Source organism: Oryctolagus cuniculus, chromosome 6, assembly GCF_964237555.1.
Source record: "Oryctolagus cuniculus chromosome 6, mOryCun1.1, whole genome shotgun sequence".
NCBI classification, from domain to species: domain Eukaryota; kingdom Metazoa; phylum Chordata; class Mammalia; order Lagomorpha; family Leporidae; genus Oryctolagus; species Oryctolagus cuniculus.
Window position 1 is genome coordinate 157,878,315 of NC_091437.1, and position 23,652 is coordinate 157,901,966.

At 50.3% G+C, this 23,652-nt stretch overlaps 1 protein-coding gene across 1 annotated transcript in view; it reads right to left on the reverse strand.

The window, feature by feature from the left end:
- The window catches only part of KCNQ3 (potassium voltage-gated channel subfamily Q member 3), a 343,223-nt gene that overhangs the window by 46,146 nt on the left and 273,425 nt on the right, over positions 1–23,652 (reverse strand). The window contains exons 2-4 of the mRNA XM_008255917.4: positions 10,336–10,426; positions 8,725–8,851; positions 4,205–4,377 (exon numbers count right to left, since the gene is read on the reverse strand). Coding sequence (XP_008254139.3) covers positions 4,205–4,377; positions 8,725–8,851; positions 10,336–10,426 — 391 coding nt within the window. The remainder of the gene's footprint in view (positions 1–4,204; positions 4,378–8,724; positions 8,852–10,335; positions 10,427–23,652) is intronic.

Below are 23,652 nucleotides of genomic sequence, written 5' to 3' on the forward strand. Positions count from 1 at the left end.
GAAGGTTTTTTTTTTTTTAAGATTTATTTGAAAGGCAGAGTTGGAGGGAGGGGGAGAGACAGAGATCTTCCATCTGCAGGTTCATCCCACAAATGACTGCAATGGCTGGAGCTGGGCCAGCCCAAAACAGGAGATTGGAATTCCATCTGGGTCTCCCATGTGGGTGCAGGGGCCCAAGTACTTGAATTATCTTCAACTGCTTCCCCAGGTGCATTAGTAGGGAGCTGGATTGGAAGTGGAGCAGCGGGGACTTGGACTGGTGCCTATATGGGATGACAGCCTCGCAGGTGGTGGTGGTTTAACCCACTATGCCACATTGCCTGCCCCAGAAAATTGGTTTAAAGAAAAATGTTATGGGAGCCAGCGTTGTGGCTTGTGGGGTTAAGCCCCTATCTGCAGTGCCAGTATCCCATATGGGCGCTGGTTTCAGTCCTGGCTGCTCCACTTCCAATCCAGCTCCATGCTAATGTGCCGGTGAAACAGATGAAGATGATCCAAGCACTTGGGCCCCAACATCCAGGGGAGAGACCCAGATGAAGCTCCTGGCTCTGGCTTTGGCCTGGCCGTTGCAGCCATTTGGGGAATGAACCAGTGGATGAAAGTTCTCTCTCTCTCTCTCTGTCTCTGTCTCTCCCTTTCTCTCTGTAACTCTTTCAAACAAATAAATAAACCTTAGGAAAAAACACAAACAGAAAAAAGAAAAATGTTACGAAACAGTAAGGATGATACAGAGAGAAGACCAAGATCAGCAGATTGCAGACGTTTCAACACCCTGATGGAGGAAATTGGTAAGGTTCCCTCTGTCTCCAGCCTCCTCTGCTTTTCTTGGGTTCCCATTTCAAGGGCTAGCAGGGGAGTCTGGACAGGAAGCTGGTCGGGTTCCTGGAGAACACAGTTCCTGCTGAGTCATCACAGAGAGCCCAGCTGTTCATGTTGATAACGCTTCCTGCACCTGACCGGGGTCCATTAGCTGCCTTCTGGGTTGAGACACCCTCACTCCTGGGGTTGATCCCGCCTCTGTCCATGCCTTGATCGACGTGGGTCCTGCTGCCTGAACTGCCCTCCCTTGATGGGACCAGCCACACAGTGTCATCTTCCGACTGCTCTGCATGTTTGCTCCCACCAGGGGAGACGGAGCTCACCTGTAGTTCCTTCATGCCTCACTCTTTTCTAGCCTGTTGATCTAATACTTCACTGTGCTCCATGCACATGGTGTGTTCTTCCCCACTGCAGCCCATGCACAGCACAGCGAGGGTAGCTTAGTCGGCACAGGCGATCCGTAGCAGTGACTCGGACAGTCCTTCCCCAGAGGTGGGCTGAGTATGGGCCTCTCGCCTTCTGGAATGTGGTCCCAGTGGTTAAAGCTTTCTTCACTCTCTCTGGCCCCTGAATGGGAGTCAGAAGCCTCATCTGGCTCTGACCCAAAGAAACTGCTGGGCATTGATATGCATAGGAAGACTGGCTGTGTTGGATTAGTAAGAGACATGTGGAAGGGTCATCAACGAGGAGTGAAAATGGGTCCCAGCTCTGCGCTTTGCTGTCTTTGAATAGGTAATTCCAGGTGATTCTGACTGCACCGGTCTTCTGCCGCAGCCGTGCAGCAGAACCGTAGCAATGCTGTGAGGTCCACTGGCTCCTCCACCTGTGAACCTGGGGTGAAAGGGCTGGGCGCCCGGGCAGTGGGGACATGATGGGAGCAGATCCCTAAATCCATTCTGTGGGATATGCCAGGCCCCTTGGCCCTGCCTGGAAGACTTGGGTCTCATATTCAGAACAGATGTGGCCCACCCAGCACACATCACTAGAAAGGCCTCAGTGGTCTTGTGCCAGGTGGCACAGACGCCAGGCTTACCTGTTCTGGGAGCACAGCCTGGGCTCCCCTTAGTAGGAGCAGCACGAGCTGAAGGCGTCTAGCTCTGCAGTCCACAGGCCTCCTAATCTGAGCGCCTGGAGGAGGCAAGGGTAGGACTTGGCCCAGCACAGTGAGGGAAGGAAGAAACAACCTGGTAAATGCCCACAGGACCACACTACATTCTCATGGGAAACGCATCCTCCTCTGAGCTCTGGCCGAGAGCTGTGAGATTTTCTCACAACAGACTCTGGGGTTGAGGGACAACCAGGTGAAGCTAAGTGTGTGGGCAGAGTTCTGCTCCGTAGCCTTTTCCCAGCCCTGGGGAAGGGTCCCTGTTTTGGGTGCCTGGCTTGCTGCAGGAGAGCCCATCTTCCCTCAGGGATTATCCTGCAAACATCCAGCAGGTGCTGATCATCACATGGTTAAAAAAGGAGGTCAGCAGGTGCAGGGGTCTACTGTGGTATGAACGAACACCTGCCGTGTGGCCAGCTCAGCACCAGGATCACAGGGTCGCAGCTGAGCCCAGGAGGACCATGAACATGTCCTCTGGTAACCCAGAAACTGACAGGTCAGAAGGAAGACACAATGCTGCAATCAAAGCCCTGACCCAGGCATGCTGTGGCCAGAGGTAGCGCGGCTGGGCGTACAACATTTATGGCAAGAATTACATTCTCTGGTGAGAGAGTCCCCGCTATTTTGTGTTTCTCTTTCCCTTTATTTACACATTCATTTGTATGCTTTGTGATGAGCGTGTTCAGAATGATAGGGTGAGGGTTCGTGTTATGGTTAGGGCTAGGGCGAGGGCCAGGACTAGGCCTACAGGTGGGGCTAGAGCTGTTAATAAACACCTGCCAGTTACCAGGCCCTGAAATGCAGCCAGGGTCTCTTACTTTACCACTGGGCAAGCTCACCCAAATACTCTGACGTTCCTAAGCTGCATGGCAGCTCAGCTGCACGTGGGACCCCAGTGCTGTCTGACTCAGCAGCTCGCTGAATTCCACTATACAATGTCGTCTCATAGGAAATCACCCGCAGTGTAGCTGGGTGTATATTTGAGATACAAGAGCCAGGAGCTGTACGGCTGTGGCCTGGGGCTGCTGGTGGGAGACAGCAGGTCATGTGATAACATTAGTTATGAAAACTCTTGAGCTTCCTAAAGTCAATCAGGCTCACTGGTTCCCCAGATGCACAGACTAAGACAGGGATTCAGTCACGTGTGACTGAGGAAGTGGCCAGAGGGTTCCCGGCAAAAGGGATCTGGGCAGGGCATCAGAAGCATCCAGGATGCTCACCAAGGTTGGCAAACACAGATGTTTTTTGGGAGAGGAAGGCGGCCTCGATTTTGCACCTGTGGAAAACATCCCTCCCTCTGATTTCTCCAGTCTTGGCCTCCTGGGGTTCTGAGCTGATACAGGCATAGCTCTTTCCCTCTCCTGGGTCCAGCTAGGGCAGACGGGCTCAAACCAAGTGGTATCGAAGGTTTGGGTTAACAATAGGAAGAGGAGAAATGGGGAGCCATGAATCTGGATAGCCTGGATTCCATGTGCTTGGTCTCTACACCTGCTCAACCACATGGGACTCTGGGAGGGTATGGAACTGAGTCCCGCCTCTCCAGGCTCTTGGCCTCCTCAGAGAAGTGGACCCTGCTGTGGCCAGCAGCAAACCACTGGACGAGGGCTCTGGAGAGGGACTGCAAGAGTTTGTGTCACTCTGTGTGAGTGTGGGCAGGACATTTCCTTTTTCTGTGTCTGCTTCCGTATCTGGGGCAGCTGGTCTGTATAACGCATAGCTTCTAAGTGCTGCTCTCTGGGCTCCATACAACACTAACTGAATGATTTCTATGAGCTGGGTACACCCAAGTGTTCTTCACATCCACCGTTTCATCCTCAGGTTAGTGCTTATCATTCTCACTTGACAAACACAGGAACCAAGACCTACAGAGGTTACATCGAGTCCCTGTAGTTACACTGGCAGAGTCTGGATTCAAACAAATCTGCATAACTCCCAAACCTTTCCCTCCATCGCATGTTGCCTTGCATGAGCTCACTCCTGGCAATCGGCAGGAATAGGAATTAGCATTCCTATTTTAGAAGCAAGGAAACTGGAGGCAAAACAGGGGTGAGTGACGTGGCAAAAGTAATTTGCATGCAGTGGAGCTGAGACTTAAGCCCGGGTCTACCTGTTCCTGCTCATCCCACCACATCTGCTCATGCCCTGCCTCCTCTTCCTATTTTTTGTCATTATTGGGTGGCAGAATGGCCACCCTCTATAGACACTCTGGGGGGGGTGCCACGGAAGGCCACAGGTGGGTGGGTAGCCCGTGGAGTCTCATGGCGTCTCCACGGCACTTACTTTGCTGTGGGCACAGATGGCTGAGCCCAGGAGCTTCCAGGTGCCGCCCCTCCGGTCCATCCGCAGCATGCGCAAGATCTGCAGGAAGCGCAAGCTTCGCAGGGAGGTGGCCAAGACATTGCCCTGGTTTCCCACCGCAACCACTGGCACAGAAGCAATCAGCACAAAGATGTCTGGGAAAGAAGACAGAGAGAGCAGCAGAGGAGAGGGAAGAGGAGTGAGGGGACAGCAATGGCATCATCATCGCAGGGCTATCTGTGGCAGATGGACGTATGCCAAGCAGCAGCCAATCTAAGTATTGTCGTGTTGAATCTTGACATCAATCGCCTGTCACAAGTAGGATTCTTCTCTTGTGACCCATGGGCAAAAGTTCTGAGCATGAGTGCCTTCCCGAGGCCACACAGTTGGAAGTAGCTGACTTGGGGTGGAATGTAGGCTTGAGAACTCCAATGCTGACTCTAAATCCCACGGCAGTGATTTCCCAAGGCACTTGAGAGTCCCTCAGGCAGAGGGGAAATCAGAAATCCCCTCAGAGAGTGAAGGAAAGAAACAAGTAAAGGGTTACTATCCAGTCACTGCTGGGTCATCTGAACACCTCCCAAGATCACCCCTCTCAAAGATGAGAGGCTTGCATATGAACTATGGCTCTCGCCCCCTGCTGCTGGTGGGTCACCCCTGCAGCTATTAATGGCTCCTTAATTCTGAGATGCACTGCCCTACTGTCTTCCCCAAGGTTCAGAGAAAGCCTTGGGGTAGACTGGAAAGATCTGAAGCCTACCCATGATGTGGGATGTGGGTATGAGTGTTGGTTGAAATAAGAGATGGACAAAGGGGATGAGACTCTGCTGAGAGGGATAAGCTGGCTCCTGGGTCAGAGTCAGGTACACATGGAAGCAAACCTGGTTGTTTTCCTATGCCTCAGTGGCACTTAGTACCCATCAGTTATCTCCCCATTGTCCTGCAGAGGGCTAGGAAGTCAAAACAACCCATGGTCAAGTAAACTTGGGAATAACACAGGTAAATGGATTGTGCAAGACTCCCTAGAGCCTTTACTATGCCAATATGCACTGCTGCACATGGTCATACAAATGAAGTATGGGGTTTCCCCACAGACATTCACCATAGAGCTATGTTTCTGCAAGCGCATCAGGGTTCCAAGAAACCCACTGCTAGGACGACTAGCCCACTGTGCAAATTATGGGCTCCTCAAACTCCTCTGGTTCCTGGGAACCTTCCAGAAGCATGTGTGGTCTTCTGCACACACAGGGCTCTCTCATACCTCTGCATCTTTGTAGTCACTGATCTCTTAGCTCAGGACACACTGCTCCTTTCAGATCTAGGTAGGTTTGTCCAAAAAGCTCATGCCCTTTCTACCTACCAAAATGTCCTCCAGGTGTGCCTGACCTCTGGGAAAACGTAGGGGTCAAACATCTGGACACACATAGATGTGTCACTGACCAGGCCCCTCAGTTTATTTGTGGTTTCTATCCACTTAATAATGTTTGCACTCAAACCAAAAGGAAACCCAGATGTGTGTGTGTGGTGGGGGGGGTGGTTGGTCCCTGATGCTCCATGAGGACAGCAGATCTGCACAGTGGAGGTGCCCACACCCAACAAGGAATATCTGAGGGGGACAGACATGGAGGCTGGAATGCTCATGGACACAACAACCACACTCTTGTCAAACACACGGAGAAAAGCAGCATTTCCCACAAGGGCAGTGCTAGGGTTAGAGCAAATTCCTGCAGAAACTTAGTCCCCAAAGCCTTATGTCAATGGTATTAAGAGGCTGGAATTGGTTGTGTTTAGAGGTGAACCTTTGGGGAATGATCACATTTGATCAATTTACTAGGAGCCTCATGATTGAATCATTGTGGCTTTGTAAGATAAATGAGCAGATGTAAAAAATTAAGTGGAGGGACTATTATGGGTGATGCCAGCATCCCATATGGGTGATGGTTTGTGTCCCGGGTGCTCCACTTCTGATTCAACTCCCTGCTAATGGCCTAGGAAAAGCAGCAGAAAATGACCCAAGTTCTTGGGCCCCTGCCACCCACATGTGGGAGCTTCATGAAGCTCCTGGGTTCAGCTGGGCCCAACCATGGTATTGCTGCCATCTGGGTAGTAAACCAGTGGAGGGAAGATCTCTCTGGCTCTCCTCCTCTCTCTGTAACTCTTTCAAATAAATAAACAAACCTTTTTAAAAAATAAAAAGTTAGTGGAGCCAGCTCTGTGGCATAGAAGGCTAAGCCTTAGCCTGCAGCACCAGCATCCCATATGGGCACCCGTTAAAATCCTGGCTACTCCACTTCCAATCCAGCTCCCTGGTAATGCACCTTGAAAAGCAGTGGAGAATGCCTGTGCTCCTATACTCCTGTGGGAGACCTGGAAGAAGCTCCTGGCTCCGAGTGTCGGCCTGACCCAGCACTGGCCATTGTGGCTCTTTGGGGAGTGAACGCGTGGATGGAAGATCTCTCTGTCTTTCTGTCTGTCTGTCTCTCTCTCTCTCTGCTTTTCAAATAAATAAATAAAGTTAGTGGAAAATGGAATTATAAGTTTTGTGTCCAAAATCTTAAAATCCCTGCATAGTTTATAACAGAATATAGATTTCCCTGAACTTTTTGAAGCCCCCCACATGGACACCCATGCTCCCTGTCTTGCCCTGTGATGCTCTGTGCTGCCCAGGGATGCTGCCAGCAAGAAGAGCATCCCAAGAGGCCAAAGCAATCAGTCCCACCCAAACTAGGACTGTGAACCTGCAGAACTGTGAGCCAAAATAAATCTCCCTTCTCGATAAAGTAGCTTGCCTCAGGTATTTCATGATAGTAACAACGTGCTAACGCAGGTCACACCGTGGGCGTAGCCAAGATGCAGAGAGTAGAAAACACAGTGATGCAAGGAAAATACAACCAGCAGGGATGCTGTGATGCTGAGACCTGGCCTCGTCTCCAGGGCAGCTGGGGAGGGTGGCCTGGAGCTCTGACTTCAGCTCCGTGGGAACACACCTGTCCTGGAGGGACCCAGGCCCCACAGGCCAGGCTGTTCTTGAACTGAATTTGGGCCAAATTCATCACAAATACATGCTCCCCACAGCCAACACACACACACACACACACACACACACACACACACACAACTTCTGGTCAGCACTGGACAGGGCACAGCAAACGAGAGGTCTACTCAATATGATTGCATTTGCAAAAGACGCAGAAGGAAAAAATGGAGGACAGGAAGGCAAGCGGGGAGTAGATATGGAGACAGCAAAGGAATAAGGAAGACCAGGGACTAAAACTTCTTCCAAAGTGTGCTCACACATACACACCTACGCACTCGTGCATTTAAATTCTGAGAGAAAACAGAAGCTCAGAAGTGCAACCTCAACAGTGGTGGAAGGACGTGGCAGGGAGGTTTCCACTGGTAGCAAGGAAGGCGTTGTGCCCCCAGGCTGCATGGTGGGCAAGGCACACGGGCCAGTGCTTCTCTGGGCAGGCCGTGTGTGCCTGAGCACTGTGTGCAGTCCGGGTGATCTCACTCAGAGGAGATGTGAGGCATGCACAGCGTGCTCACAGGAGTGGCACAGGGCTGCTGAGAGCACATGATGCCAGGCTGGTTCTAAGCACATGTGCTCAAGTGCAGAGGAGGACTATAGTGTCTACACTCAAATTTCTGACTCTCCCCCAGAGACTGGAGGTGCACAAACAGGAATGGGGTAACCACCTACAAGGCTCCACCTACAAGGGGTGCTGTACCATCACACAGTGGTGCAGCTTGGGCCAAATGACTTTGGAGGCCTTTCCAACCCCAGCACTGGGTGGCTCTGTGACTTTAACCCTTCCCAGAGCTGAGATGCTCCCAAGTCTCCTGGTCATCACTCAGGCAGATGTCTGTCCTGCTACAACACGATTTTAGTGGCAATTTAAGACAGAAACCCGTGGGTGCATGCTGCAATGTGTGCAGCGACGTTCCTCACTCTCACACTGTCTGCACCTGGATGGAGGGGTTCCAGTGACATCTTCCACAGCAACCTCTGGATCAAGACTCAGCAAAGTGGTTGGAGGGAGATCACCATGCCGGGTTCTTCCAGACATGAGTGTTAGGATGGAGTCTGCTGCTCACCACTTCTGTGCCTGGAGAATGACTCAGCTCTGTGTGCCTCAGTTCCTAGCTCTGCCACACGGGCACACCACGGTCTCACAGGTGCAACTTCTCCACCAGCAATGGTGTCTCACCCACCACTGCTCTCCAGCCAGCCTGGAAAGGTGTAGGGATGTGAGTTGTCACAAGTCTAGGGGTGCTGCTGGTCTCAGAACGAGAGCTGCTCAGTCCCCTCAACCTGCTGGCTCCTTCCCAAACCAAATGCAATACTTTAAAATCACTGCCATGGACAGATGTTGTGGGCAGGTGCAGAGCCTGTGCTGGCCTCCCAGAGCCCCCAGAGGAGCCTCCTATGATCTCCCTGTGGAAACAATGCACCAAAGACAGAGACCGAGGCTGCAACAGACACAGGGGTCAGGGCTTACCCAACATGCACAGGGGCTTCCTGGCAAACTTCAGTCGTCCCCGCCAGCCTTTGTATCGGCAGCAACATCCGGCAGCCCAGATCCTCAAAGCAAACTCGGCTCCGAAGATGAAAATAGCAAATGTTTCCTGCGTGGAAGAACATATGGAGAGGCACCAATGAATCGGGACCTGGTTGGAGAGAATGAGGGCTTTCTGTTCCGAAGATCTGAAGACTTGGATTTCTGCTGTTTGGGTAGGGAGGTAGCAAGGGGGTGGGGGAGGAGAACAGGTTGGTCCCCTCTGCCCTCTGATGTGCTGACTGTCCCGAAGGCGGGTGGCCCTTGCAGAGTGGTTCTGTGATTCTCTCCTGGTTTTCATTCCAATGGATCCCGGTCTTTTATGTTCCTTTAATGAGTGCACAGCCCCTAAGAAGGGCAGCTGCTGGTCGTGGGAGATGCTTACTGGGTACGGGCCAGGCACCCCCAAGTGCCATTCTGAGAAACCAAGGCACGAGGTGCTCGGGCAAATTTCTCAGACTGTGAATTGGCCAAGAAAGGGTCCTGGGCTCAGATAATCAGACCCCAGCACCTACGTGCTCAAGCATGGTGCCAGGCTGCAAGCAGAACACTGGGCACCTCCACCCTCCTGCACCCCATTGTGGCTCAGACACTGACACCTTCGCCTCTCTCTCTCTTCTGTGATCCCCGGGAACCCATGACGTGCTGCAGCTCCACAATCTCCAAAGCCTAACTTAGCCCATTCAGGTCTCTGTTTGGGATCCCGTGGGTTAGAACGCACTGACTCTGGGGCCACAAAGACTCTGCTGTCAGCACTCCTCCCAAGGTGGAGCCCAGGGCCTCACCCCATGCAGCACCATCACCCTGAAGAGCAGGGCTGACTTCTAGTCCATCAGGGCTGGGTGAGGTCATTGGGGCTGCAGGGTAGCCAGTGCTGCCCAGGGCTGGGAAGGGGCAAGCTTCTCCCTAAAACCTCCTTCAGGCCAGGTGCAGAGCCTGAGCCCAACCCATCCCAGCACTTGCTCTTCATCAACCGTCTGTTTTCTGGGGCAAGGATGTGTAGAAGCTGTCAGCTTGGGACATGAGAAGGAAACTCGCCCATCAATCCGCTCCATCACAGTACTGAGTGAGAACATGGATTGAAAGACAGGAGACCTGGAGGTTCTACGGAGAGGCGAGATTGTGTGCTTGACCTTGAAGAGAGTGTGAAGTTCTTGGGTCTAGGCTGCAGGATACCAGGGGGACAATCCAGAGGCAGACGTGGGGATGCAGTCTGCCTTTGTGCTAACTCTCAGAGGCTGGAGAACCTACTGTTTCTATTTTTAAAATAGGTAATGGCTATGCTTTGAAGTGTTCATGCCCCATATGTCTAATCAGGAATAGCAAGTCCTTATCAGGAAGACCAGTCCCCACTCCATCTGTGCCCATGCAGGCATCGCCAAATGATGATGGAGGCACTGCTTTTCCTTAGGCGTGCGTTCACCTGCAGCCCCCAGGAAGCCGGAGCCACCCAGGCAGAATTACGCCCAGGGAGCCCTCTGTTGCCTCAGTGTGGGGGGTTCCCAGCAGAGGTGTCCACTCTGCTAGGCAATGTCTCACTGCCCAGTGTCTCACCAGCAACAGGAGCCAGTCTCCAGAGACCGTCTCGTACTCCTTGAATGTGGTCAGCACAGCCAGGATCAAGCAGCCCAGCACGATCAGGAACCTGGGGCACAGGAGAGAGAGAGAGAGAGAGAGAGAGAGAGAGAGAGAGAGAGAGAGAGAGAGAGAGAAAGAACTGTTAGCCTTGGTGTGCTCTGCAGGTGTGGGTGAGGGGAAGCATCAGCCCGATGAAGCTACCTCCTTCATGGGACACTGACATGTAGATCTGCAGACTCTGCATGACAGTCTGTAAGGAAGGTAGGAATTTTTATCCCAGTGAAAGAAAACACAGCCGAGAGAGAGGCTGAGCACGCTTTTACTTAGCTGGCTAGTGAGTGGAGGAAGTTAGTGAGAAGGCAAACTAGACTCTCCGGTCCCAGCCCTGGGGGCCTGCAGACTCCTGAAAGAACCCAAGCGACCATGCGATTTTGGTACAATCACAAGAATATATGCAAGTTGATGCCACGTTCTGAACACTCAGGATGATAATTTTAAAATGTATTTTATAATTCTTAGTGTGAAAACACAATTTGCTCCAAAGACCCAGAGAGGCAGAGGGGCTCTGTCACCGTGTATGGAGAGTACTCATTGTACAGTCAATGTTACTGCAGGAAGCCATCCCAGCCACTGGCCATGATCAGAGCTGTTTTGCAAAGAACAGGATCCGTCATCCCAAACACTGCTGAACACTGAGCCTTTACAATTCACAGAGAGATCTCCTGGCTCATACCTCTGCTCGGCTGCAGCAGGGGGCCAACGCTTGGAGAATATTATCTTTATATACACTCTGTGTATGTATATGCATAGTAGGAGGGGAGGCACAGGAAAACAGCTCATCCTCTTGGTGGACAACCTTCGTAGTCAGGTTCCCTGGGTGTCTGAGTCAGTTCTCCACGGCCGCTTGGCAGCACAAAGTGCAAGCTCACTCTCAGCTCCTAGGTTCTGTGCCTGCTCTTTTGGCTTTTGTTCATTCCTTCATCCAATGTCTACATGGCAGATACTGGGAACACAGAGCTGGCATCCAGCGATGAAAATGTGGTGTTTGGGCTGGCGCCACGGTTCACTAGGCTAATCCTATGCCTGTGGCGCCAGTACTCCAGGTTCTAATCCCAGTTGGGGTGCCAGTTCTGTCCCAGTTGCCCCTCTTCCAGCCCAGCTCTCTGCTGTGGCCCGGGAGTGCAGTGGAGGATGGCCCAAGTGCTTGGGCCCTGCACCCGCATGGGAGACCAGGAGGAAGCACCTGGCTCCTGGCTTCAGATCGGCACAGTGTGTCGGCCATAGCAGCCATTTGGGGGGTGAACCAATGGAAGGAAGACCTTTCTCTCTGTCTCTAACTCTGCCTGTCAAAAAAAAAAAATGTGGTGTCTGTCCCCATAAGTTCACGGGCAAGATCAACACAAGTGTCTCAGGTGTGACAGCAAGGACGTGATGAAAGGGGGCATGTGGACATCTGCTCCAGGCCTGGGCTGGACCCCACAGCCTGGCTCTGGCCTTTGGTGGCCCTGATCTCATTTTCTGATTGATAAACCTGCTAATCTGCAGACAGAATCTGTTTCCACCCCTGCCTAGAACCCTGAACAAGATTCCCAACTGCCTGTTGGGTTTGGCCATTTGGTTTGAAATTTGTGACTCTGACCCATGCCGGGAATCTGCCTACTCTTAGCCACAAGTACTCTCAGAGATGATGATGATGATGGTGGTGGTGGTGGTAACACATCAATGACTCTCACCACATCCAGTCAGTGAGCCCCTGCCACTTGCACCGTCACACACATCGCTTGTCATCTCACAGCAGCCTCCCTGACACCCCACAGCACCCTGATGCCTTTCTACTGCAACACTGGACATAAACCACCATCATCTTGCAATTGTTTGCTTGCAATTCCATCTCCAGGCCTGGCTCCAGCACTCCACTTAGGGAGGGTCCTGCCTTTGTCTAGTGAAGTACTTCCTCAATTCAACTGAGTTTCAGCTCTAAAGGCATCAGAATGATGAGCCACTGGCAATACCAGTTAACCAGACACTGGAGATGGGAGTCGTTGGGGACAAGGATGACGAACAACAGGAGAGGATATGGTCCAGCCACCTCCTGAGAGAATTTGAAGAACAGGATTGTCTGGAATTTTAAATTCTTGGTGCTGAAAGCCAGTCATGAACCACAGCCTTGTATGGATGGCTCTGTCTTCCACTGGCATTGAACAGAAAACGAGCCCAAAGCTGGGGGAGAAGTGACAGCTGAGAGTCCTATCAGTGGACTAATCTGGCAGAAACAGGATCTGAGACTCTACTCAACCTCCTGTAATTTGGATGAGTCTATATGATGTGTGAGTGTGTGTCTGTGTGTATGAGTATGTGTGTATAAATGTGTGTGTATATGATTGTGTGTGTCTGTGTATGAGTGTGTGTATGTCTCAATGTATGAGTGTATATGAGTGTGAAAGATTGTGTGTATGAGTGTGTGTGTCTGAGTGTAAGTGTGAATGTGTATGTATGAATGTGTGAATGTGAGTATATAGTGAGTGTGTGTATGAGTGTGTGCATGTCTGAATGTGTGTGTGAATGAGTGTGTCTGTGTTGTGTGAATGTGTGTATGAATGTGTGTCTGTGTATGAGTGTGTGTATGTCTGAATTTGTGTGTGCATGGGTGTAAATGTGTGTATCAGTGTGTGAATCTGTGTGTGTGAATGAGTGTGTCTGTGCAAGTGTGTGCATGAGTATAAGTGTGTGTGAATGAGTGTTTGTGAATGTGGGTGTATGTCTGAATGTGTGTGTGAATCTGTGTGTCTGTATGAATGTTCATAAGTGTGTATGTGAGTGTGTGTATATGAGTGTGTTTGTACAAGTGTGTCTGTGAATGTGTGTGAGTGAATGTGTATGTCTGAATATGTGTGTGAATCTGAGTGTGCCCGTGAATATGTGTGAGTGAATGTGAGTGTGTATGTGTGAGTGTGTGTGTATAAGTGTGTATATGAATGTGTGTATAAGTGTGTATATGAATGTGTGTATGAATGTGTTTGAGTGTATGAATATGTGTGTGAGTGAATGTGTGTATATGTGAGTTTGTATGAGTGTGTATATAAGTGTGTATGTGAACGTGTGTATGAGTGTGTTTGTATGAGTGTATGAATATGTGTGAGTGAATGTGTGTGAGTGTGTGTATGAGTGTGTATAAGTGTGTATGTGAATGTGTGTATGAGTGTGTACGAGTGTGTCTGTGAATATGTGTGAATGTGAGTATGTGTGAGTGTGTGTATAAGTGTATAAGTGTATAAGTGTGTATGTGAATTTGTGTATGAGTGTTTGAGTGTGTGAATATGTGTGTGAGTGAATGTGTATGTGTGAATCTGAGTGTGTGTGAATGTGTGTGTCTGTGTATGAGTGTGTGTATAAGTGTGTATGAGAACGTGTGTATATGAGTGTTTGTATGAGTGTGTGAATATGTGTGTGAATGTGTGTATGTGTGAGTGTGTATGAGTGTATGTATAAGTGTGTATGTGAATGTGTGTATGAGTGTGTTTGTATGAGTGTATGAATATGTGTGAGTGAATGTGAGTGTGTATGTGTGAGTGTGTGTGTATAAGTGTGTATGTGAATGTGTGTATGTGTGTGTATGAGTGTGTGTATAAGTGTGTATGTGAATGTGCATATGAGTGTGTTTGTACGAGTGTGTCTGTGAATATGAGTGAATGTGAGTGTGTATGTGTGTATAAGTGTGTATGTGTATAAGTGTGTATGTGTATAAGTGTATAAGTGTGTATGTGAATGTGTGTATGAGTGAGTGTGTGAATATGCGTGAGTGAATGTGTATGTCTGAATGTGTGTGTGTGAATCTGTGTGTGAATGTGTGTGTCTGTGTATGAGTGTGTGTATAAGTGTGTATGAGAACGTGTGTATATGAGTGTTTGTACGAGTGTGTCTGTGAATATGTGTGTGAGTGTGAGTGTGCATGTGTGAGTGTGTATGAGTGTATGTATAAGTGTGTATGTGAATGTGTGTATGTGAATGTGTGTATGAGTGTGTTTGTATGAGTGTGTGAATATGTGTGTGAGTGAATGCGAGTATGTATGTGTGAGTGTGTGTGTACGCATGTATGCACACCCACGTGCTGGGCATGGCCCCAGGTGATCCCTGGTGACTCCTGCCCTTGTGCAGTGCCCTCCTGAGTGAGAGCTGGACTGGTGACTTGCTTCTGACAATTGTATGACAAAGGCGATGGGGCACCACTCCCTTCCTCACACTATGCTATATGAAGAAGACAATGGGAGCAACTGTGTTACCTCATATAAGGCTGTCTTCACAGACTGGAGCAGAGGTAGGGCCATGTTTTTCTGCCAAGGGCCATTTCGATATATTTAACATTATTCATGGGCCATACAAAATTATAACTTGAAACTTAACCTGCAATAGATTTATTGAATTCCGAGTCCCGCCTGCAGTGGCCCTGACAGGGCCAGACCAAATGATTCATGGGCCTCATATGGCCTGCAGGCCACATGTTGCCCACCCCTGGCCCCAGATCGAGAGGCGCCTGCATCAGCCTTGCAGTGAGCAGCCCTGCTGGAAGGGGGTTGTGTGGCACAGAACTGCAGTGGCTCAGGGGTCTGGGGGCAGCCCCCAGCTGGCCATCAGCATGAGAGTGGCACCTGTCCTACAACCATAAAGACCAACAACCACACAAACCTAGTTGGGAACCCAAGTTGGGAATGGAACACAGCCCTGCCCACCCCTTGACCCTGCTTCCCAAGAGCCTGCAAGGAGGACCCAGTTCAGCTCGGCCCAGACGCCTCACCCGTGGACACCAGGAGATAAACAAAAAGTGTGTGTTGCTGTGAGCCACCAAGTGAGGGACGATTCATTCGGCAATAGGAAACGAGGACCGTGTGGGACGGGGATTTGCAACAGGGCATCAACTTTTATGTGATGGCTGACCTGGGTGATGTCTGGGCTGCATTTGGGTGCTTGGTCTACCAGCCTGTCCTGAAGAGCAGAGGCTGCATCTTGCTCTTCTCTCTACCCCAGGGGCTTGCTCAGAGAATGGCTGTAGCAAGAAGCAGCAAATGTTTGGAGAACTGGTAAAAGCAATGGAAGAAATTAACAATTGTCCTGCTGTTGGAATTAAAGGCAATGGATAGGAGGTGGGCATGGACAGGCAGATCAGTAAGATGGGAAGCATTTCATAGGCCAAATAAAGAAGCTACAGATAATCTTTAAAAACAAACTTGATCTGCATACCCCACCCACGTCCAAGTCCATGTGCACAGGTAGATGGGTCAGTGGTCAGGAGGCTGGTATCATGCCTGCTGAGAGAGGATGAAGACTGATGTGGACAAACTATGAAGGCCACGGGGTGAGACGCCTCCTGGTGGCCCAGGCAGGTTTGTGCCTCATGACAGGCTGAGCACGGGGAGCACAGGAGCGTCCTCAGGTCGGGGATCCAGGAGGATGTATGATGGGCTGATGCGGCTGCCTAGGCAGCTATGTGGACTTGCTGAGGTTGAGATTAGGGGGAAATATCAGGTTTACCGAAATAGAAGTCAAAAGCTTAAGGAGAGGTCAAGGCTAAGACCAAGTCTCCTTCCCCTGCAACAGGCTGAGAGCCAGGGCAGCGGACAGTTCAGCTGTCCCCAGGCATCAAAGTGATTTCAATGGAGCGCCCTTCTGCAGGGTGTATGCAGAACTGAGCTTTCGCCAGCAGGGGGCAGCAAACACCTAATTTCCTGCTGCAGACTCACTCCTCTGCAGCAGCCTGGGGACGGGCATTCCCGAGATTGGGCAGAAATCATTAACGCATACAGCTCAAATCATCAAGGAAATATCCTTTGGTCTCTTGCACATTTCTATTTAAATATACACTTGATTTCAGAGTGAGACTGAATTGTCAGTGTCGCTGCCATGTCACGGAACCCTGACGTGTGGTTGTGTGTGGTCTCCCCTGCCCCTCCACACTTTTCTCCCTGTGACTTCCTCTCTACAGCCTCAATTGTCTCCTTCTTCTCCCTGGCCCCACCTTCTTCTCTCCTCTGCCTCCTTCTGCCTCTTGCCCCTCACTTCTCCCTGTGTCCTGCAGGCATGAGTGACGATGTGTGGTCAGGAGGGCAGCCAATAGCAGCCCAGCTGTCTGCAGCATCCCAGCCATCTTTGCAAATGATGCCATCCAGGGTCCAGGGCCTCAGGCTAGCCTTTTGCTCAGCTGTCATCTCCCACATGCAGCTGCCACCATCCCTCTTCCCAAGCCCACTTTGCGGGTTGGCTGGAAACAGACACTAGGAAGGCCACTTAGTAGCTACCCCTGGTCCTGAACTGTAAGATACAGGGGGGTTTGAGACAAGAACCAAGCAACCTGCCCAGGCCCACTGCATCCCATACCTGAGAGGTGACAGGGGAGGCAGGAAGAAGTAGTTCCTGCAGAAGCAGCTGTGAGGGATGAAAGGCAATGGTGCCCAGGCTGGCTCCGTGGCACAGTAGGTTAATCCTCTGCCTGCAGCACCAGCATCCCATATGGGCGCCGGTTCTAGTCCTGGCTGCCCCTCTGCCAGTCCAGCTCTCTGCTGTGGCCTGGGAAAGCAGTAGAGGATGGCCCAAGTGCTTGGGCCCCTGCACCCGCATGACAGAGGAGGCACCTGGCTCCTGGCTTCGGATCGGTGCAGCTTTGGCTGTTGCGGCCATCTGGGGAGTGAACCAATGGAAGGAAGACCTTTCTCTCTGTCTCCACCTCTCACTGTCTGTAACTCTACCTCTCAAATAAATAAATAAAATTTAAAAAAAAAAAAAAAGAAAGGCAGTGGTGCCAGGAAATCCTCTGAGTTCCTTGCTCACCCACGCCTGCCACCCCCATCACAGGCTGCAAAGCTGGGCCCACGAAAACGAGAGATGAGGGCTGGGGGCCCTACCGATGGGGTTCATGCAGTTGGGCCACAAAGGGAGTGAGTGAGCAGCCCCTGTGCTGACAGCTGGTAACAGGGTCTCCAAGGAGACTGCAGAGCACAGGCTGTGGTGAGACCAGGCAGAGGGCAGGCTGACGGCTCCCAGTGCAGCTGTGGGCACAACCCCTCCCCTCCTCCTCAGAGAGGTCCCGAGGCGCCGGCTGGCTCCTGCTCATTGCAGCTGCTCCTGGGCAGCCTTGGGAACATCCCCAGGTTATGAAAGGTCCCAGACCATGGGAGGAAGGAAGTGGCTGACCCACCACACTGCCCTTCTGACAATCCTCGTCTGTCTGCTGGTTGACAGAAAGTCATAGAAACGTTCTCCTCCCAGGGGAGGGCAGGGTGGAATCACCCCAGGGAGCAGGTGTTGCTGGCACCACAGGTGGCCCCACCTGTCCTGATCCTCAGCCACCCCTGGTTCTCAACCCAAACGGGCAGTGAGCAACCTCAAAATGCCAAAATGCATTACGACCCTACACTGTGTGCCACAGATTTCCTATAGCCTTGAGCTAGCTCCCAAAAGGGAAGCTTGGGTCCTCTCTAGGTTGGTGAATCACTGTTATCTTGCAAACCCATGAAGATGGGTGGGTTGAAGCTGGCTAGACTTCTGTGTTGAAAAGATTCAGATTGCTGACAAGTTAAGAGCAGGCCATTGCTGACTGGCCATGCCTGTCACAGGTGCAAAGGAGCATCAAGAATTTTCTGACCCCTTGGAGCCTAGGCACCAGGACACAACCAGAGCTAAGACCATTTTTCCAATGATTCCTTAGCCTGACTTGACCCATGCCAAGCACTTACCAAAATTCAACTAGCTGGAACTTTAAACAGACCTATTCTTGCTCCTCCATCTCACAGAAAGACAATCTGCACCACAGAAGTTGGAATGATTCACTGCTGACCACCAATACCTCCTTGTACAAGGCGGCGAGGACCCTGGCTGCCCAGCCCAGCTCCCAGCACCTCCGTCAAGCCACTCCCTGCTGCCTTTGGTCAACTAAAGACTCAGCCTTTGTTTCTGGTTTGTGCAGCTCTGAACCAGTCTGTTCCTGAGGAATTTACCAGTATCAGGGAAGGAGGTGAAAGACCACAGGCCAGAGGTACTCAGGGAATTTAGATAAACTGTAGTGTTCAATTCCCGCTTTGGGAGCTGACTCCCACTTTTCCCCGATTACTATTTACCCATTTTCTCTCCCCTGAATACGACATGTGCTTATTTGTCTGCGAGGTGTACGACAGTTACACACCATGCCATCAAAGGTCATGGAGAACGTACAAGGAGCAATTCTGAAGTCATTGCAAGTGCTGCATCTCTTAACACCACCTTTAAAGAGTTGCCAAACTCATGCCTAGAAGTGCACAGGGGGCAAACAGATAAACACCCAGCACAGCAAGGCTATATTTCAGAGGCGGCAGGTGCCGCACAGCTGGGGAAGCAGTGGCAGGCGTGGGCAGGTCCCTGTGGATGCCTTCAGTGCTCCTTCACCCCATGAGCTGGTGAGAGCAGGGTCTAGAGAAAAAGACACAGGAGAGCGTTTTGGGAAAGGATGCCTTCACCCTTCCCCTCCCACGCCTATCGCCCTTCCTCTCCTATGTCCATCGCCCTTCCTCTCCCACGTCCATTGCCCTTCCTCTCCCACGTCCACTCCACCCTCCACACACATCCCAGCATGATCTTTTTTTTTTTTAAACCAGAGACATCTGGCTGGCACCATGGCTCAATAGGCTAATCCTCTGCCTGTGGCACTGGCACACCGGGTTCTAGTCCCAGTCGGGGCACTGGATTCTGTCCCGGTTGCCCCTCTTCCAGTCCAGCTCTCTGCTGTGGCCCGGGAGTGCAGTGGAGGATGGCCCAAGTCCTTGGGCCCTGCACCCGCATGGGAGACCAGGAGAGGCACCTGGCTCCTGGCTTCGGATAAGCGCGATGCGCCGGCCGCAGCGCACTGGCCACAGCGGCCATTGGAGGGTGAACCAATGGTAAAGGAAGACCTTTCTCTCTGTCTCTCTCTCTCACTCTCCACTCTGCATGTCAAAAAAAAAAACAACAACAACAACAAAAAAAAAACCCAGAGACATCTGATTATGCCAATTCTCTGTTTACAAAGGGCTGTGGCTGCTCATTCATTTCAGGGTAAAGTCTCAGCTCTTCAGAAGGTAAGCCAGTTCCTCCAAATCAAACCATGCCAATGAAGAATGATAAAAGGCACGATCTAACTATACTAGTGTGCTGTCTGCATGAGACTCATGTTACTTAATGATTTATTTTCAAAATTTTGATTAACATGTAATACTTGGACATTTTGATGGGGCACGATGCAATATCCCAATACATATACCCAACATAAATTTATCAAATTAGGCAACTGGACTCATTTTAGATTCAAAGACACAAATAAGTTAGTGGTAAAAAGACAGAAATGCAATCCCATGCCAACAGTAACCAAAATAAAGCTAAGGTAGCTGCAGTAACACAAGATGTTAATAAATAAATAGATAGATAGACAGACAGACTTTAAGACAAAAACTAGCATGAGTGACAAATGAAAACAACATACGTTAATAAAAGGGCCAACCCATTAAGGAGATACAACAGTTATCAACATAGGCAGCCCTAATGACATGGCTTGAAAATACATCAGACTTCCTTTCTAGGCAAATTTCTTTATTCTTTCTCTCATGGGCCACACCACCCTTACAGCTTAGTCCGAACCTGCAAGTCCTTCAAGGTCTGTTCCCACCCCTTCATATGGCTTTCTTCTTCTCACTGAGCCAACTCATCCTTGTCCCGTTTAAGACTCAGCTCAACTTTCACATCCTCTACTGTCTCCTGCATTCATTCATTCACTCTATGACCTACTTACCAATCAGTTACTTTATGCTAGGAGTGGGGGTGAGAAAGTTCTTGTCCACTAAGAGCTAACAGTGCAGCCTCTCTTGTTCCCCCAAAGAATGCTGGGAAAATCTTCTGGTGTGTTCACATAGGATCCTGTTCTCATCTCATATAATTCATCCGGTCCATGACACGCACTTACCACTGTAGTCCTCGAGAATTCAACAGCAGCCAGTATACATCACACCCTGCTTGCGGCCCATGCATCGTGTTCTGCTACAGGCTGGCCTAACGAAGCAGGGATGCTAGATTTTCCTCTTAGGATCATACAACCTGGACAAGGAATTAGCTGCAGCAGCTACATATCTCAGTTCTATTTCCAGCTCTGCTGTTCATTCACCGTACGAACTTGGAGAAGTTCTTTTCCCTCTCCAGGTCTCAGTGTCCACATCTGTAAAATGGGAAGACAGAAGTGGATGCCTCAAAGAGCATTCAGGCTCTGACTTGTTTGGGCTTTCTGCCAGCAATGCTGGTGGGAGGGCCCAGAAAGGCTTTCAAAGATGAACAGAGTTAAAATTGAGATGTTGGCTCTGCCACTTCCTGTTCCTCACCTGCAAATGGGAATGACCACAGCTCCTAATTCAAGAGTGTGGTAACATTCAAGGAGACGGTGCTCCTGCACTCTGTAGCCCTGTGCTTGGCAAAGCACCAAAGCTTGATGCACGTTAGCTAGTGCAGGGATAGATTGCAGCTTGGATGGGTCAAGCCCATGACTGTGTCCTTTATGGTTGATGGCATGTTTCTCCATTTCCTCAGATATGGAATTCCTTATCTAGAATGAGGATATCAGCAGGAAATAGGAAAAGCCCTAGCACTATTCCATCACACACTGTCCCATCTACACCACTTAGCTATTTCAGAGGAGCTCCTTCTTGTCAGCATTCCCGGATCTGTCCGACCCTACACACCACACCTTTGGAAAGCAGAGGCCTCTGCCTGGGACAGGGTTATCAGCCTTTTCCATACCAACCGGCTGCTCACACCCCTGTCTTCCTCCAGACTAGCAACGTCATCAGCTAGAATACACAACAACCCCATGAGCACAGGTGCCAGCACCCTCTCCAGTAGCCTTGTTCTCACTTAACACCTGCAGATAAAGGCTATGCTAGCCAAATTCTGGCAGGCCACACCCCTTTCTCCCTGTGGACTAGAGGTGGGAGCCGTTAGCCACACATTTCCAGATTGTCAGAATCCCTAGACCATCTTGGGTGAGCAGGCACAGTGGGAACCTGTCCCAATCAGGAAGAGAGAAACGGTCCATCCCCGCATGTTTTCTCTTTTTCCTCCAGCACCAATCATGTCTCTGATAGATCCTGGGATGCTAAGGCCAGTCTTCCCACAGTGGTATTCAGTGCGCCATTCACAGCACACCTCCTGAGTCTCAGCAATGCTAGGGAGTGAGAGGTCCGCCTGCCCTCAGGGACTGCTCTCTGAATAAAGCGTTTTTATTAAACATCCAAAAGTCTCATGCCAGGCTGCCAGGTGTCACACAGTGATGTGAGCTTATATTTTCAATCATCTACTTCAAAGTGCAAGTACTGACCGGGTCCCTTCCATAACCCAGGGTCACAAAGGAGAAGAAGGATTTCAGAGGCTACTGGTAGCACAAAGACCCTTAGATGACCCTCCGTGATCCTTGCTTCCCTCTGTTCCCACCCTTGAGTAATCTGCTGTGCTCCAAGGTGGCTCAGTTCTGTGACTTCTTCCTAGACAACAGAATATTGTGAATATGATGAGCTGTCACTTCCTTCTAGGTCTGGATTACAAGATTGACTTCCATCTTCCCAGTGGACTGTCTCTTGTGAGTTTTGTTTTTAAAGATCTACGTATTTATTTGAAAGAGTTATAGAAAGGGGGAGGGAGAGGGGGAGGGAAGGAGGCAGGGAGGGAAGGAGGAAGGTATCTTCCATCTGCTGGTTCACTATCCAGATGTCCCCAACAGCTGGAGCTAGGCCAGGATAAAGCCAGGAGCCTGGAACTTCTCCCAGGCCTCTCATGTGGATGGCAGGGACCCAAACACTTGAGTCATCCTCTGGTGCTTTTCCCAGGCCATTAGCATGGAGCTGGATCGGAAGTGGAACAGCTGGGACATGAACTGGCGCTCACACGGGGTGTCAGTGTCACAAGCAGCAACTTTACCACCATGCCACAGTGCTGGCTCTCTTGCTGGCTTTCAGTGGCCATCTTAGAGAAGTCCATGTTGGACAGAACTGTGGTCATCCCCGAGGAACTGAGACCTTCAGTCCAAACATCCTCATGGAGCTGAATTCTTCCAACAACCACCATAGAAAGGCTGGAAGAGAGCAGTTTCCCATTCAGGCCTTCTGACGAGACCCCAGTCCAGGCTGACGCTGTCATTGTAGCCTCTGAGACAGACCTGGAGCGGAGGGCCCAGGGAAGCCTCATCAGGACTCCTGACCCACAAAGTGTGAGATGTTTGTTGTACTGAAATGCTAAGGCCTCAGACAGTTTGTTTTACAGTAATAGGTAATCTGGATCTGATTCATGATTTAGCAACCAGATGACGTTGGGAAGGTTTACACATCTGAACTTCAGTTACTTAGCCATAGAAGAAGAATGACAAATCAAGGACTTTTGTTGTCTTACGGTTCTTTATCCTGTGTTTTACACTGGAGCCACTGCACAAGGCAGTAAAAATCTTCATAACCAAAGCACTACCCCCTAATCAGATCTCCATGCAAGTATCCTTGAGAGCACCTGCTACCCCATTCTTGTCATGGCCTGGCAGGTCTGTCTCTGCCTCACCATTGGTATGGCATCCAACAGTACAACGTGAACCATTTGCAAAGTAAAAGGCAAAGCTCACAAAAAAAAAATGCAGGATTTCATAAAGTTGATGGAAATGAGGATGGATTGCAATTTCATTAACAAGTAACAATCTTGCAAGAAAACAGAAGACAAATCAATTGCTACAGTCATGCACCATGTAACATTTTGGTCAATGATGGACCACGTGTGCAAAGATGCTCCCCTAAGGCTGTATCACCAGGGGAGTCATAGCCACTTTGTGGAAGAGCCTTCAAGAATTCTCACACAATGCAGCTGCCTAGTGACTGGTTCTCAGAATCTTGTCATTAAGTGACTCCTGGCTGGGCTGGAAAGGGTTAAAAACTCACACAATACTCCCTTGACAATCCTGGAAAAATAAAATGTTACGTCATCCTGTGTTGGATAATTTTTCTTTAGAAAATATACCCCTTAATGTTGGGGTAAGCATTTGGTATCCACTTGAGATGCCTGCATGCCATGCTGGAGTGCCTGCGTGCAAGTCCTGGCTCTGCTTTCTGAGCAAGTGTTTCCTTTTTTCAGATTTCCATTTACTTAGTTAGAAAGGCAGAGTCTCTCTCCTCTCTCTCTCTGTCTTTGACACACATGCACAAACAGTGAGGGATGGAGGGAAGGGTGGGAAAGGGAGGGAGAGAGGGAGAGAGGAAGAGTGAGAGGGGGAGGCAGAGGGAG